Here is a 16,749-nt window from a genome sequence, read left to right as displayed (position 1 = left end):
TCAGCAAGGACAGCCATGGCCCCGCCCCAGAGTGAAAATCATGAATCTGATTGGTTAGATTGTCCTGCGACTTTGCTAATAGACTCATTACTACACTCTTCTCAAAATCAGGAGAAGAGTCCACGAGCAGACACAAGGGGCTGAAGCCATTTTAAAAAGCTTTAATTGGTCAGTACCACTGTCAGTCAGATAGGAGTCCTGTAGCAACTGAAAAACACAGACTAATGCTTTGAATTCGTTGCTGTTTTTTAGTTTAGTTAATTTATAAAATAAGTCCTTATACTTACAATAGCTATTATAGATATTTCCTGATTAGAAATTATGTAAATTTTTACATGCACTTATTGTCACCCCTTCTCTGAAGGGTTAGAAGGGCCTCACTGCACACCACTGTAATTAGGTGGCATATTTTCGAACACTTTCAATCAGATAAGGCAGCAAATAAACAAGTTCCTATCTATTGACTGTTATTCATTACACAGAAAAAGGCGATTTGTTGAACCAACTTAAATAAATTGCTTCAATTGGTAACACATAATTGAATTAAGTTTTTCTAAATCAGATTAACAAGTTGAATGAACACAGTTACCTTAAGTCAGCTCGACCTAATTATCTGATTGTTTTCAAGTTAACAGTTTGCAATAATGCAACTTAAATAATAAATAATAATAACTGTTAATAACATAAATAATTTGAGCTTTAATAAGACACTGAACTAAGCACAAACTATTTAAGGGAATTAAGTTATCTGTACTTAATATTTGTTGATAGTACTCAAAGAACTCTGTTACATCTGGACCTTCAATCCAGGATCCAGTCCTTGGATGGTAATATTTGGTAGGTGTGGTGCTAAATGGCCAATTAAATACATTAATTGTTCCTTTAAATTTTAGCAAGCACAAAATCTAGGACCATCATCAATGCTGCAAGATCTTGGTGAAAAATCGAAACAATGCCACAGTGAATTTGTGCCGCAATCAAAGCTAAAGACGGTCCAACAAAATAGTGTGTGACCTTTTTTGGGTGGTTACATGGGTGTTGTTAGGTGATTGCTAGGGCAATAATATATGACTGATATAGCACTGCAGCTGATTTTGCTATGTGGTTTATTATGGCATTTCTAGTGGTTGCTAGAATATACTGTAGTTACTCAGGCACTAAGGAACTGCAAGGTGGTTGCTATGGTATTTCTCTTTCTAGAATGTTCTTAAATCTAACATGTAACAGGTATGGATATCGTAATGTTGCATGAGTGACCACTGTGACATTCAGAAAACATAAGGTCACTCTTTGCAGCAGAGAAAAAGGTTAACTTGCTCTTATAGCCTTCAACACTGAGTTTAGGCAGCTGTGACATATTACATACTAAAAGTACACATAAGAAAAAGTAGCCTGGGGAATAGCTGCTTATGAATGGTGAGTAAAGGTGGGGGTGACACCCAGTATGCAAATATATGGGTGCAAGAGCCAATAGGATAGGCACTACATATCCTAAACATAAGAAACATCCTAATAGTTACCATATTTTACGGAAATGAATCACTGCTGTCAGTGTAACACATCTAAATCAATCCAACTTAACTCAAACTATGCCCGAACGTTGATCTTATCTAAGTGTGTATCTCAAATAATTGCTTTTGAGTTAGTATGATCTTATCAGGTTAAGTGTTCTTATATTTCTGTGGTATTTAAGTAACAATAACGTAATTTGTTTAAGTATTAGAGCAGATAGATTTGACCTTGTTCTCATTCAAAATTCTTCATTACTTCAACTACTACTCAAATACACTTTTTCAGTGTAAACCCACCAGACCTAAAGGCACACTATGCAACATTTTTATAGTTAATTAATCCATTTCATACTGTTCATACATGTTTAAATGGGTGACTACAGGTTCTCTCAGCTGTCCTTTTGAAAAAAAAAAAAAAAAAAAACACGCTTGCTAAGTTCAGGAGACCTCGGCCTGCGCCCACAGGTTCACAAGTCTCGGGCATCACGAGAGTCTGTCTTGCTTTCGGGCAAATATTAGCTACACACCCCCAGCAGAGAGCGAGAGGCAGGCTAGTTGCTAGCAGCTCTACTATCACAATGGTAATAGCTGTATACATGTAGGTTAATCATTTATGATCAGCAAGAAAACAGAGAAAGCCCATGTTGAAGCAGTAAGGAACAAGAAAATAGCTCTCGACAGAAAAATTAAACCTCAGGCCAGCCTTCTCCGATTGGCCAGAGCTAAAAGGCTTTTTGTAATTAACACTGGGATGATTTCTCTCTCTTTCTGTGCATGTTTGTGCTTTTACAATGGTAGTCAATGTTTGTAAAGGTGTTTGTTCAACTATTTTTTTATGGATGTGGTCTGTTGCTGAATACAAACCCATTTCCATTATGTTTGCCAATCTGTTATGCTCAAAACAATCACGCATGGCTTAGAGGAAGTACCGGAGGAACAGCCTCACAAGAAAACCAACCAGGGGTTGCATAGTGTGCCTTTAAAAGAGCAGTTTAGTGAAAACTCAAATAAACATCGTTAAAACCAAATTAGTGATTGATCCTAGAGTATTGTTAGTTGGTTGTTAATGTAATGCAGGTGGTTACTAAGGCATTCCTTGATTATTAATGTTATGTTATTGCAAATGGTTGCTAAGGTTTTGCTAGGTGGTTGCGATGATATTTCTGTGAACACTTAAGTAATCATTAAGATACTGCAAGGTGGTTACTAAAGTTGCCACCTGGATTTAACTAAGCCATGATCTGGGGACGCTGCAGGTCTAGGTTCAGCAACAGTATGTGCTGAAAGAATGAGGAAGAATCAGCTAACAACCTGAATATACTGAAAATAGATCAGGTTATTCCTGAATCAATTCATTTTTTTCTTCCCTGATGACACAAGCAAATTCCAAGATGACAATTCCAGGATTCATGGTGCTGGAATTGTGAAATAGTGATTCAGGGAGCATGAGATCATCATTTTCACACATGGATTTAGAGTTCACCACAGAGTCCAGATCTTAACCTCATTGAGAATCTTTGGAATGTGCTGGATGGAGAAGGCTTTGTGCAGTGGTCAGACTCTACCATCATCAATGCTGCAAGATCTTGGTGAAAAATTATTGCAACACTGCTTTTAACCTAAACATTGCAGAAGCTTATCGAAACAATGCCACAGTGAATTTGTGCAGCAATCAAAGCTAAAGGCGGTCTAACAAAATATTAGAGAGTGTGACCTTTTTTGGGTGGTTACAAGGGTATTGTTAGGTGATTGCTAGGGCAAAAATTGCTATGTGGTTTATTATGGCATTTCTAGTGGTTGCTAGAATATACTGTAGTTACTCAGTCACTAAGGAACTGCAAGGTGGTTGCTATGATATTTCACTTGCTAGAATGTTTTCAGGTGTTTTTTAAAGCATTGATATATGGTTGATATGGTATTGCACATGTTGTTAAGGTTTTCTATGTTTTTTACAGTGCTTGCTAATATTTTGTTAACCATTTCATATGTCATTTTAGGTGGTTGCTAGGGTGTTGCCACAACGTTATCAACTTTGGTGCCCAAATCAGTGAAGTTGATATGAGTAAAGAAAAGCACAGCTGGACTGTCCTGAAGACCCACAGCTTTCATCTTTTGCACATCAAACAAGCTTTGTTTCCCATGTGCTCCACACATGAAAGGTGAAGCATGTCCATTCTTACCATTGGAGTCCTGATCAACTGGTGCGTCTTGAGGGTCCGAGTGGGGGCTGGTGCTGGGCCGTGTGGTGCGGAGGGCGGCTCCAGCACGCAACCTGGGCAGGGTGAGCGCCTCTCCGTGCTCCCGCAGAGAGTGCTCCTTCAGCTGGCTGATGGTCATGGTTGAGAAGGAGCACGAGATGCACTTGTAGGTGTTTTCACCTAACCAGGAAAAAAAAAACAGCACAAAGGGGTTAGTAGCTTGTTTCTACGTCAGTCATGTTCAGTGTCTTAACCTTCTTTAGTTTTACACTAGAGCTACAAGGCTAAGTAATGGAAGAATATACCCACAGTTTAGCTTAGAACACGGACAAAGCTAAGCTGCTATAGGTTCAATGGGGGCAACTAAACCTTTTTTTTTGGTTGAATCTGAGAGGAAAACTTGCTTTTTGCTGAATAAAGCTAACATGTGGTAAGCTGAATGGGTGGAGCTAAACTGATGTAGGTTAAATAGGGGCATCTCATCTTTTTTAGGTTGAATCTGAAGGGAAAACCGATGCTAAACAGTGCTAAACAGGCAGTGCTACCTCACAGTATGCTGAATGGGTGGGGCAAAATCCTGTAGGCTACATGGATGAGGCTAAATTGTTGTATGCTAAGTGAAGCTAAACTGTGGTAAGCTGAATGGTGGGGCTAAACTGCTATAGGTTAAATAGGGGCAGCTAATATTTTTTTTAGGTTGAATTTGAAGGGAAAAACCGATGCTAAACAGATAGTGCTGCCTTACAATATGCTAACTGGGTGGGGCAAAAGTCCTGTAGGCTAAATGGGTCTAAATTCTCTATTTTGAATGAAGCTAAACTGGGGTAAGCTGAATGGATGGGCCTAGGTTAAATGGGCAAGGCTAGCTCACAGTGTGCTGAATAGGTGAGGCTAAACTCCTGTAAAGCTGAGTTAGTAGTCATAAGTAAACATGGTCATATTTCTTGTTTGTCTGGGTGGGTTGAACTGATGAAGACCAAATTGTCTATATTTTTGACATTCATCAGGGCATATATATATATACCGTGAATTTTGCACTATAAGGCGCAAGAAAAAATACTTAAATTTTCCCAAAAATCGACAGTGTGCCTTATATGTTTTTAATTTTACCGGTCAGGTTGTAAGAAGCAGTAGAGCCACTCCACTGAAGTACACCGTCATAAAGGAGTTTCAGTTTAGTTCTCTGTCAGTATTAGCATTAGCCGCTAACCGCGCTAGCCATTCCGCCATTCAGAGGTGAGTGTTATCGGCCTGTAGTCTGCTTCTAACCCTGGCTAGCACTGTTGGAGCAGCATTAGCATTACCTGTTAAGCTCTAGCTTTTTGACCACTCAGAGGTGAGTATTATAGGCCTGTAGTCTGCTGCTAACCCCAGCTAGCACTGCTGGATCGGTATTAACATTATAGCGTACTGTAGTCTGAGCGTTTCCCGAGTTAAAACAAGCTACGTGGGATGAACCACTAGCTAATATCACCATGGTTTACATGAACACTCAGGGTTTCTAAAAACAGGGCTGTCGGGCAGCCGTTAGGCGGTTAGCTGCTAATGCTAATGCTAATGCTCCAGCCTTAGTGGAAATCTGGAAATCTAAGTTTGTTAAAAAGTGCTTCACTCACCCAAATGAACAGCGTTCAGGAGAGGAATATATGTAGATTAATATGCAGTGCTGGTTTGACTTGTCTGACTCGTCTCAAAATTTTTTTTTTTAAGAATTACAGTTTTTTATTAACTTAGCTAAGCTTCGCTGAATTTAAAAAGGAAACATGGCGACACCCCTGTTCCTAACAAAGGCTGCTTAAAATGCGCCTTAAATTCCGGTGTGCCTTATGTATGAAAATAGACCAGAAAATAGACGTTAGGCGTATTTAGAGTGCGCCTTATAATCCGGTGAGCCTTATAGTATGAAAAATATGGTATATAAGGGTTAATTGGTTAATATACAATATTTTGAATCATGAAAAATCCTACTATAAAATATACAGTATACAAATTTTCCATTAAACAGGCTCTTTAAGGTGTTTTGACATGAGACGCCACATGCTCGGAAAGCTCTGACAGCAAGGCAGATGCTGCTAATGTATCCTTGAGCGACCTTCACACCAGCGCTAGCATGGCAGGAGTTTCCATGGATTCAATCAAGTGGCTTGGAGTGGAGTGAGGATTGTTATGTGCGCTCACACACACACACACACACACACCAAGATCATGCCTCGAAGGACATGGAGGAGAATGATGCAACAAGGTGGACATGAGGTTTTTGATGATGACGAGGACTGAACTCACACCATCACACAATTTTATGATGTTTCTGTTATTATGGCCAGGTGAGGATTATATAAGCTATGCTGTATTGATCTGACTCATTCGTTTCTGTCCTCTATTTCTCTGCCGTGACTGAAAATGCCATTCATTCAGCATTAGCCCTCTGTCTGCTGCTGCATTCACTCATCACTCAGACTGAAAAGACTGCAATTCTATTTGTGTAAATAAACGGGATGAATGTCTGTTTGTTTCTACCTTCCTGATCTAATCTGAAGTGAAACTGCAGTTAGCTCTATTATGAATGAATACAGATACTGTTTGACTGCAGTTCCACTGTGGCTCAAACGCAGCAATATAGTGAGCTTTATCTTCTCACTGAAATTCCATAATAATCTGTTCTGTTCTGCTTTAACTAGGTTTAAAAAGAAAAAGCATACCTGACATGGCAGTTTCATTTTAGTCAGACAAAAGTATAAAACACACCAGACCACAATGTTCATAAATGTTGGTAAACGTGCAAGTTGGCACTTCTTCCTGGGTTGCTGGGTAAGGTAAGGCTATTTAAGTTTACTTCTACAGGACATTAAAATACATAATGGGTGACATTACTACTACTTTTAATTGGTAAAGGTAGTTAATATAGCCTTTAATAATAGATACTTAAATGTAAAGAAAAGAATCAGCATTAGATTGGCAAAATTACATTATATTTATATTAGTGGTGTCAATCACTTACAAAATTAATCACCACAACATTCTGTGTTTAACCATAATTAAAATCATGATTTTTTTTTTTTTTTTAAATGCTGGTACTAAGTTGTGTGTGTGTGTGTGTGTGTGTGTGTGTGTGTAAGAAATGGCTAAAAGTAGTCAGCACAGTGACAATGTTTCGATAGTGTGGAAGAAAATAAGGCGGATGAAAGTAGCAGATGGCTCTAAAAGTTCATGCTAACCGGACCTAAATTAGCATTGATAAATGGCATGACGCTCACACAGACATGGTCATGGAGAATTAAGAGGTATGCATATTTTATAACATGGAATCTGTACTAAATAGATAAAGGGTTTCTGTGTGACTGTTTCAGGTGGGTAAAACGGCTGCATATGATTGGTATAAGTGGAAAACATGACTGAATCTGATTGGTGGACAATGTGACTGCTCATGATTGGTATAGGTGGGTAACAGGACTACTTAAAACTGGTGAGGGATGTGGCTCTATGCAGTTGGTGCAGGTAGATTGATGTAGCTCTGTGCACCTGGGGAAGGCTGGTGACGTGGCTACCATACTTGTGATTGTTGTAGGTGAGGTTGATACATGTGATTGACATGGGTAGGTGATTTGTTTTTGTGTAATTGGTGTAAGTGGGTTCATGTAGCTGTGTGTAATTGGTGTTGGTAGGTGATGATGTGGCTGTTTGTGATTGGTTCAGAGGGGCAGCTTTACCTGCGTGAGATTTGTGCAGGTGGCTCTTGAGGCGGCTCAGGTAGGCAGACTTGAACGGGCAAAGCTTACAGCGGAACGGCTTGTGATGACCGTGGTGAGACTGGACATGCCGGTCCAAACTAGATAGAGAAAAAGAAAGCAGAAAAAAGAGAGATTATTAAAATTAGAATCGTATTGAACTTCTCTTTCTTTAGTCCTGGAATTATAAGGCTGATGTACCAATTAGCCTTGTGATACTTGTGAAGACTATGGTACCATACAAAAATATGTACACATATTTTACTAGGGCTACAAGAACAATAGTAACAAATTCATTTAATAATCGATTAGTTGGGTCGTTATTATACACAGTTATATTATACAAGTACAGTTGCTACCCCTAACATGGGGCAGTAAGCCAAACAAAGCACTATTAAGCTGGATGCATGTAGGAGCCATGATTAAAAGCTAAGTTTGTAATAAATTAATTATATTTTATCTAGAGCCTGCTAGAGTAGATAAACAAAATCATTGATTTGCAAACAAGTTAGCCTTAGTACGAACTCCCCCCACCCCCTGGAGTTTTTCATTCTTCTTTAAATTCCACCTTAAATGTGACCGTTCGACCAGCAGTTCCAAACAAGCAGCAGTTTTACACAAGCAAATGTTAGCAACAAGTTCTATTATTTTTCTTTCTCAGTGTTCCTAGAGCCTGCTAGAGTAGTTAAACAAGATGTGTCTCATTTTTAGTACATTTATCTTGCGTTTAAAGAGTTTCAGAGCAAAAGAAGATAAATCCAGCATTTCTTAATAATAAATGAAAAAGAGCCTATTTCAAGGTCTTTTCTGACTCTGAGGTTGTGTTTGAGAATCACAGCCAAGTGGAAAGTGTATTTACGTTACATACACTGTTGTTATTAATAAAATCTGTGTAAATGTTTGTTTAATTCTTCATGTAAACACTGTGTGTTCCTTATACAGGTACAATACAGTTTGGTTTATTAAATAAAATGCTGGAAATCAAATTTAGCTTTTCCCTTTTTTATCAGATTAATAATCAACTAATCTAAAAAAAATAAACAACAGATTTATTGATTATCAAAATAATTTTTGCTTGCAGCCCTACAGTTTATTATTGTTTTTATCATTTTGAGAAAATAAATAGATTTATTCGTTAGTTGGGTTGTCCGATATTTTTTCTACGGTCCCTAAAGTGCCACTCAGTTCTGGAAAGCACTGATCCTCAATCCTGGTCAAATAATAATCATATAAAACCTAAGTTTAGTAAAATAAAACAGAAATTCAGTGAAACAAAAGCAAAGTTCAGTAAAGTATACCAAATTTAAAGCTTAGGTTGCTATCTGCTAACTGTTGCCTGTTAATACCACTAAACAGGAGGCATGAAAGCCCACCCTGGCACAGCGAGTCTCTGGCAACCCAGCCGTCTCCAGCAGGAGGAATCTTGGGAATAGGCCCTGTGTTTTCATCCCTGCCTCTGGAGCGACATGGGAACGCTCCGGCTTTCTGGGTCACAGAACATCCAGTGAAGACGGATTACTCCAGGGAACTCAACAAAGACGCAGCCTTCAGCTTCCGATAAGACAAATTACTCCATCAACATACCCAACAGTCTCACCGGAGCTCCACCAGGGCACTGTCCACTTTCATACAACAGAGCAACACTTACACTTACTGTACCTACTTCCTAATTAATGCTGAGCTCTACTGCATTACACTACAGTGAGCCTCTCCAGAACAGCTAGATCACCCTGCACCCTGCATATGCTAGAGGAGTACAAAAGCCCTCCAGCACTGAGACTACTGTTGAGTTGTGGAACTGTGTTCTCTGGAATAATGGTGCGCAACCAGCACCTTTGGGATGAGCTGGAGTGGCAGCACTAATCATCCAACGTCAGTACCTGACCTCCCTGATGCTCTTGCTCTCATGGGGCTGAATGCTATTAAATCCTCATCACAGCAATGTTCCAACGTCTAGTATAAAGCCTCCCCAGAAGAGCAGATACTGTTACTGCAGCAACAAAAGGACAAGCTTCCTGTTTATGCTCTAGATTTTGTAGGAAACATTGAATGAAGAGATTTCCACAACATTTTGGCCATATTTTAAGGTAGTCATCTAGAATGGCATCCTGTGCAACAGAGGTAACTCTTGTTCTTCCTTCCGGGGGCGGTTCTGATGAGTGCCAGTTTCATCATAACGTTTGGGATGATCTTTTCGACTGGACTTGAGGATACTTTCAAAGCTCTTTAAATTTTACAGATTGACTGACCTTTATTTTTAAAAAGTATTTTTTTTTCTTTACTTTTAGTAAAGAGTAGTTCTTGCCATAATATGGATTAGAACATTACTCACATAGAGCTATTCACTGTATACCTGTAAATCTACCTCTTCACTACTTTATAACTGATGCTCTCAGACTTTAAGAGGCAAGAAATTCAAGTAATTAACTCTTGATAAGTTCAGCACAGCTGTTAACTGAAAGCCTACCTCATAAGGCTGACTGAGAAAATCCAGCCAAGGTGTGCAGAGCTGTCTTATAAGCAAGAGGTTCTAATTTGAAGAATCTAAAATCTAAAATCATGTTAAGGTTTGTTTAACACTTTTTACTAAATCATTTCAAATGTTTTGCTTCATAGTTTGGATAACTGTAAATTTGATCTACAATGCAGATAATCTAAAATATCTGAATTTAAGGTGTGTCTCAATTTTGACTGGTACTACATATAATTGTTATTCTCATATTGTTTGAAAATAGTGCTGCAGAACATCTTTTTTTATTTAAGAAAGGGGTTTATAAAATATTTTGAACCCTCAAAAGGGGTTGCACAGCAAAAAATGTTAAAAATCCCTGACTTACTGTCAGACCTGTCGCTGCAGCTCTGCCTGCCAATGACTCTAGTTCTCCTGAGAAAGACTCCAGTTCCCAGAATGCACCAATACTCAGTCCTGCAGACTTGCCGGATCATGTGACACATCGGAGTTCCGGTTCGCCTTGCTTCTGAGATTGCTCACACCTGGACTCATTAATATAAATACCCCCTGTTTCCATTCACTAGTCGCCCGGTTTTTAATCTATCTTGTATAGCTCTTCTACCTGCTCTTCCTTAGTTGCCGACCCTTTACTAATTTTTGACCACTCTCTAGCCTAGCCCTTTATTGTTAGCATTGTTAGCATATTGATCTGTTTCTGTTTATTGACCTTCCCTATGCCTTGCACTTTTGGCTCCCGTGACACTTATGTTAAAAGTAAATGTGAAAATTAAAAGTGAAAGTAAAAGCACCCAGATATACAGGGCATCCTAGCACTTCACAAAAATCATGTTTATAATCTGTAACTAATTTTTATATTAGTTCTATATTAATAAATGCACATCATTTCATATTCTTACTAAGATATTTACTGCTGGACTCATTCTAGGCTCTGTAGATTTGTCAGCTCTCCCTCCCAGTCCTTCTGCAGCTAAGCTAAGCTTAACTAAAGCTCGGGTTTAAAGAGCCAAAACAGGAACTATTCCTACCAAAAATACTCCACCAAACACCTCCCCAAACTTCCCAGCACAACTAATATTAATCAACCTGACAGCATACAATATCAGCTGTCCAAGTGCTCTTCTTCCTCTGTCTCCACTCATTTCACAGCTGGAGAAGAGTGCAGCTCCTAATGCAGCTCAGTGTCTAGACGTCTGGAATGAAGTCATAACCTAATCTGTCTCTGAGGGATCAAAGCCTCTTCACCTCCCCCGAAACCCCTCAGGCGGGATATTTCTGATTGCTCCACACATAGCGTCCGCATTACAACACAAGCAAAGTAAACTTTTACCAAACAGTGGTAACGGTGTTAATAGTGAACAGTGAACAGTGCAGCAGCACGGTATAGTATAGTTTTTTAATCAGTTATATTTGATACTAAATAATTCATAGTAGTTACTCGATAATTCATAGTGAATGCTGAATAAGTCATAGTAGTTACTCAGTCACTAATAGTGGATACTGAATAATTCATAGTAGTAACTTAATAATTCAGAGTGGATACTGACTAATTTATAGTAGCTACTCGATAATTCATAGTGGATACTAAACAATTCATACTAGGTACCCAATAATTCATAGTAAAAATGAAAGAATTCATAGTGGATGCTAAACTATTTATAGTGGATACTTAAGAATTCAGAACTCATTCATTTATACTAGATACTAAATAACTTATAGTAGTTACTCAATAATTCATAGTGGATACTAAATAATTCATAGTAGTTACTCAATAGTTCATAGTGGATACTAAATAATTCATAGTAGTTACTCAATAGTTCATAGTGGATACTGAATAATTCATAGTTATTTGAGAATTCATAATGGAAACTGAATAACTGATAGTCATTACTAAATATTTCATAGTGGATAGTGAATAATTTACATTAGATACTGAATAATTCATACTACTTACTGAATAATACATAGAAGATACTTAATAATTTGTTGTTGTAACTAAACCTAACATAATAGTTACTAAATAATCCATAGAAACTGCTAAATAGTACATAGTGTACACTTAATAATTCATAGACGTTACTGACAATGAATAATTAACAAGCAATACTCAATAATTCATAATAGTTTAGTAGTAAGTGGTGAAATAATACATGAAGAGCTTCGGTTACAGTGCATTACCGGCTGATAATGTCACTCATAAAACGCCTCTCAGCGAATTACAATGCAGTGGTCTGAACTAACTGTGGTATAATAAATAATTTATAGTAGTTTCTGGATAATTCACAGTGCATATTACTATAAATAACTCATCATGAAACATCAAGCAGAGAGTTAAAGGGATTAATCCCATTCAAGTATCCACTCTCTTTCTCTCTCTCTCTCTCTCTCTGCCTCTCTCTCTTTCTCTCTCTCAGGTCTTACTTGTGTCTGAATGGGGATTGGAACTGGCAGTACTGGCAGCTGTATTTATCCTCTCTGTTGATGAGGGCCATGGCAGAGTGGCTCCTCTCGTGTGAGCGGAGGCCCTGCATGGACATGAACACTCGGTCACACAGACTACAGGGGTGCCCCGGGACCACCGCTGCCTTCTCCTGCTCCAGATCTCCCGCCATCATGTCCACCGTCGTCATCTCCACCACTCCGCCCTGCTCTGGCTCGGCTGCAGGGGTGACTCGTTCCTGCATCTCCAGGTTTGTGTTTGTTGGGATGGCATCAACATCAACCACCTCCTCCACGCTGCCATTGGGGACGACGTCCACGGCTGGAGCGACTGGCATTTCCGGCACTTCCTGCTGGGAGAGGAAACAGACAAACGTACACCATTCAGAATTTACACAGACACACAAAGTCCTTACTGTAACAGTGTACCACTAGGCAACACTACAGCAACACAGCCGAAAAGCAAGAATATACTAATATATCATCCAAGTATAGTATTTCTAATATAACCTTTGCCAACCATCAATACATAGGAGACATTCCCCTTTCAAAATTGTTTCCCATCATGCTCCTGGTTGATGTTCTGACCACAGCTGCCCTTGTGTGCAGTAGATTGTTTGGTAAAATAAATGAAAAATTTATTATGAATATGATCCGAATGGGATAAATGCTTTCTCTCTGGTGATGAAGACAGCTCATCTAATGGTTATTCACAATGTCCATATCACAAAAGAAATTACAAACAAAACAAAAAAGGATAATATTAAAGGAACAATCAGTAATAACTCAGAGCAAGTGTATAAAATGGCTACAGAACTCTCAAAACAATTCTCAAACAATGGAGAGACTTTTCTGCCCCACCTGTTCCTTCCCAGACATGAAGCTGAATGTGGGTTGCAAGATTGACACAAGACTAAATCTGTAGCTAATCAGTAAATATATACATTTAGTGTCCAAAATGCCCATCTCTACTACACTAGTGGTAATGATAAATTACTCAACAATGGTCAGCAAACCTTACTGAAGCTTAGTGATTACCTGTCCACCAGAAAAACAGGCAGTTTGTCTGATTCCATGTCTACAGCACACTGTTGTTTACATGCTGATGTCTATACCCGACAACCCTGAGTGTGGAAATGGCAGTAGGCAGATTTGAAATCTACTGTAAATCCCACACATATTTTCATGATGTACAGCTCAGTTAAAAAAAATAATGTATGAAGCTTTTTTGACAAGAACTGTCTGATGATACATACTGATCATCTTACTACAGAAAATACTTAATCCTTAATGGTCCTTTAAACACGGTTGATTTAATTTCAGCACGTCAAGACAAGAAAAAGAAAGACTTGTCATTTTGATGACTACCTTACACCAAATGATCAAGATGATGAGGTCGCACTGCAACTTTAGCTAAATTCAAGGAATAAATTAATCAAGCTCCATTTACTTTTTGGTGTTGCTGGCTACAGATGTTTTTAAACTTGGTCTATTAAAATTCTATTTAAAGGGTGCCGAGTGGTCCAGCGGTCTAAAGTGATGCCACTATGAGCGGGAGGTCACAGGTTAGAACCCCGGCTCATGCAGCTTTGCCATCAAGCTGCCGGCGCTCAGAGGGAGCAAAAATTGACCCTGCTCCCTCTGGGTGGGTAGATGGTGCTCTCTCCCCACATCACTCCTAGGATGATGTCTGCAGCACAGGGCGTCTGTGAGCTGATGTACCGGAACCGAGCCGCTGCGCTTTCCTCCGACCTGGCTGGCTGCTCGGCAATGCTGCATCAGCAGCAGTTCTAAAAGAAGCGGTGGCTGACTTCACATGTATCAGAGGAGGCATGTGTTAGTCTTCACCCTCCTGGTGTGCTGGGGCATTACTAGTGATATGGGGAGTCCTAATGAGTGGGTTGGGTAATTGGCCGTGTAAATTGGGGAGAAAATGGGAAAAATTTGAAATAAAATTATAATAACATTCTATTTAAAGACGAGGGATCAGCTATTACAAGTTTTCTGTGTATTGAAAGCGTTTCTTCAACAGTTTAAAATGCTTTTTTAATATAAATTCCCTATTTTAAACCACTGCACCTGACGAAGCCCATGCAAAGAAGAAAGCTGTCTGGTTCAGTTTACTCTTACACTAGATTGAGACACTGGAAAAAAGCTTTACAACAGCTGATGTTCTAGCATAGCATGAAACTGCAGGTTCCATGTGTAGCAGTTCTGTGTTTTCCAGCACTACATAACATATACACAGATGTTGAGCAGTGGAAGAAGATCCCAAACCATATGGGCTCTCTGTGCTACAAAAAAATATAAAGCAATGCTGAGATCAGCAAAAATGACTGATGTCATGCCTATACTGTATCAGTTAAAAGTGTGGGCACACCTTCTTATTCAATATTTGTATTTTTTTTTATTTGTTTTCTACATTGTAAATTAATACTGAAGTCATTCAGACTATGAAGGAACATATCGTCGCTGTAAAATGAAATACACTTATCTCTAAAACAGCAACTTTACAGGAGAGAGAAAAAAACCTTTTAAACTTTCAATGGAAGTCAATGTAAAAAAAAATTATTTCAGGTCATTTTGAAGTGTTCTATTGGTCCATTCATCAAGAAATTTCGGCACAGTGCAAGGGACAGTTTGTCTGTTCAAATTATGTACGATGACTATATATAAGGAATCATGTAGTAACTTAAAAGTGTTACTCTGTGAAGCATTTAGGTGGGTTCTATTTAGAGCTTAGATTCTCTGCCCGAACCCTATTACTTTCCTCGCACCGGGTCAGGTCAGGTCAGGCTCAAGAAAAAAAAAATATATACATATATATATATATATATATATGTATATATATATATATATATATATAATATATACAGTGCCCTCCATAATTATTGGCACCCCTGGTTAAGATGTGTTCTTTAGCTTCTCATAAATTGAGTTTTGTTCAAAATAATATAGGACCACGATGGGAAAAAAAAGTAAAGTCCAACCTTTAACTCAAGTAAATTTTAAGGGGGAAATAAAATCCCTGACTAAGAAATAATTATTCTTCATAAAATCACCTGTTCCACAATTATTGGCACCCCTAACAATTCTTAGGAAATAAATTTAATAAAAGTATTTCTGTCACTTCTACAGTAGTTTACGAAGTTGATCAGAGTATGTAGGAACATTTAATTAGTAATTCACAACTTCCTGTTTCCCTGGGGTATAAATATGACGTGACACAGAGGCCATTTATCTTCAACATGGGAAAGACAAAGGAACATACCATTCAAGTGAGGCAGATGTGTGTTGACCTTCACAAGTCAGGCAATGGCTACAAGTAAATCGCTACTCGCCTACACCTGTCCATATCTACTGTCAGAGGAATTATTAAGAAGTTTAAAACAACTGGAACAGTGGTAAACAAGCCTGGACGAGGACGCAAGTTTATTTTGCCACCACGCACAGTGAGGAGGATGATAAGAGAAATAAAAAGTTCTCCAAAGCTCACTGTTACAGATTTGCAACAAACGGTAGCTTCTTGGGGTCACAAAGTCTCCAAAACAACCATCAGGCGCTATCTACATGCCAACAAGCTGTTTGGGAGGCATGCACGGAAGAAACCATTTCTCACTCACAATCATAAACGCAAACGTTTGGAGTTTGCTAAGCGGTACTGGGACTTCAACTGGGACCGTGTGCTTTGGTCAGATGAAACAAAGATAGAGCTTTTTGGCAACAAATGCTCTAAGTGGGTCTGGCGTAACACAAGAGCTGAGTATGCAGAAAAGCACCTCATGCCCACTGTGAAATACGGCGGGGGATCAGTGATGCTGTGGGCCTGTTTCTCTTCTAAAGGCCCTGGGAACCTTGTTAGGGTGCATGGCATCATGAATGCTCTAAAATACCAGGACATTTTAAAAAAAAATCTGGTGGCTTCTGCCCGAAAGCTGAAGATGGGTCGTCACTGGTTCTTTCAGCAAGATAATGACCCTAAACATGTGGCCAAATCTACACAGAAATGGTTCACCGCACACAGAATCAAGCTCCTCCCATGGCCCTCTCAGTCCCCAGACCTCAACCCCATTGAAAACCTGTGGGGTTAGCTGAAGAGGAGAGTGCAGAGGAGAGGACCCAGGTCGTTGGATGATTTAGAGAGAATGTGCAAAGAGGAATGGTCAAAGATCCCTCTTTCTGTATTCTCCCATCTTGTGAAACATTACAGGAGAAGATTAGGTGCTGTTTTGTTGGCAAAAGGGGGTTGTACAAAGTATTAACATCAGGGGTGATAATAATTGTGGCACACATGATTTGATGTTAAATAATTATTTCTTAATGTGGGATTTTTTTCCTACTGAATAAATTCACTTGAGTTAAAGGTTGTATTTTACTCTTTTTTTCCATCGTGGTCCTATATTATT

The 16,749-nt window shown here is 38.9% G+C and overlaps 1 protein-coding gene across 7 annotated transcripts in view; it reads right to left on the bottom strand.

Moving 5' to 3' along the window:
* znf462 (zinc finger protein 462) overlaps positions 1-16,749 on the bottom strand; it is a 108,414-nt gene that overhangs the window by 17,395 nt on the left and 74,270 nt on the right. For 6 of the 7 annotated variants that reach the window (XM_015607579.3, XM_007230612.4, XM_007230617.4 and 3 more), the window contains exons 5-7: positions 12,326-12,696; positions 7,417-7,535; positions 3,692-3,889 (exon numbers count right to left, since the gene is read on the bottom strand). In XM_015607579.3, the coding sequence (XP_015463065.3) occupies positions 3,692-3,889; positions 7,417-7,535; positions 12,326-12,696 (688 nt within the window). The remainder of the gene's footprint in view (positions 1-3,691; positions 3,890-7,416; positions 7,536-12,325; positions 12,697-16,749) is intronic. The other variant, XM_007230616.4, reaches the window with a different exon arrangement.

This window comes from Astyanax mexicanus, chromosome 17, assembly GCF_023375975.1.
Source record: "Astyanax mexicanus isolate ESR-SI-001 chromosome 17, AstMex3_surface, whole genome shotgun sequence".
In the NCBI taxonomy this organism is placed as follows: Eukaryota; Metazoa; Chordata; class Actinopteri; order Characiformes; family Acestrorhamphidae; genus Astyanax; species Astyanax mexicanus.
The sequence above is the reverse complement of the archived record's forward strand: the minus strand, read 5'-3'. Positions and strand labels throughout refer to the sequence as shown.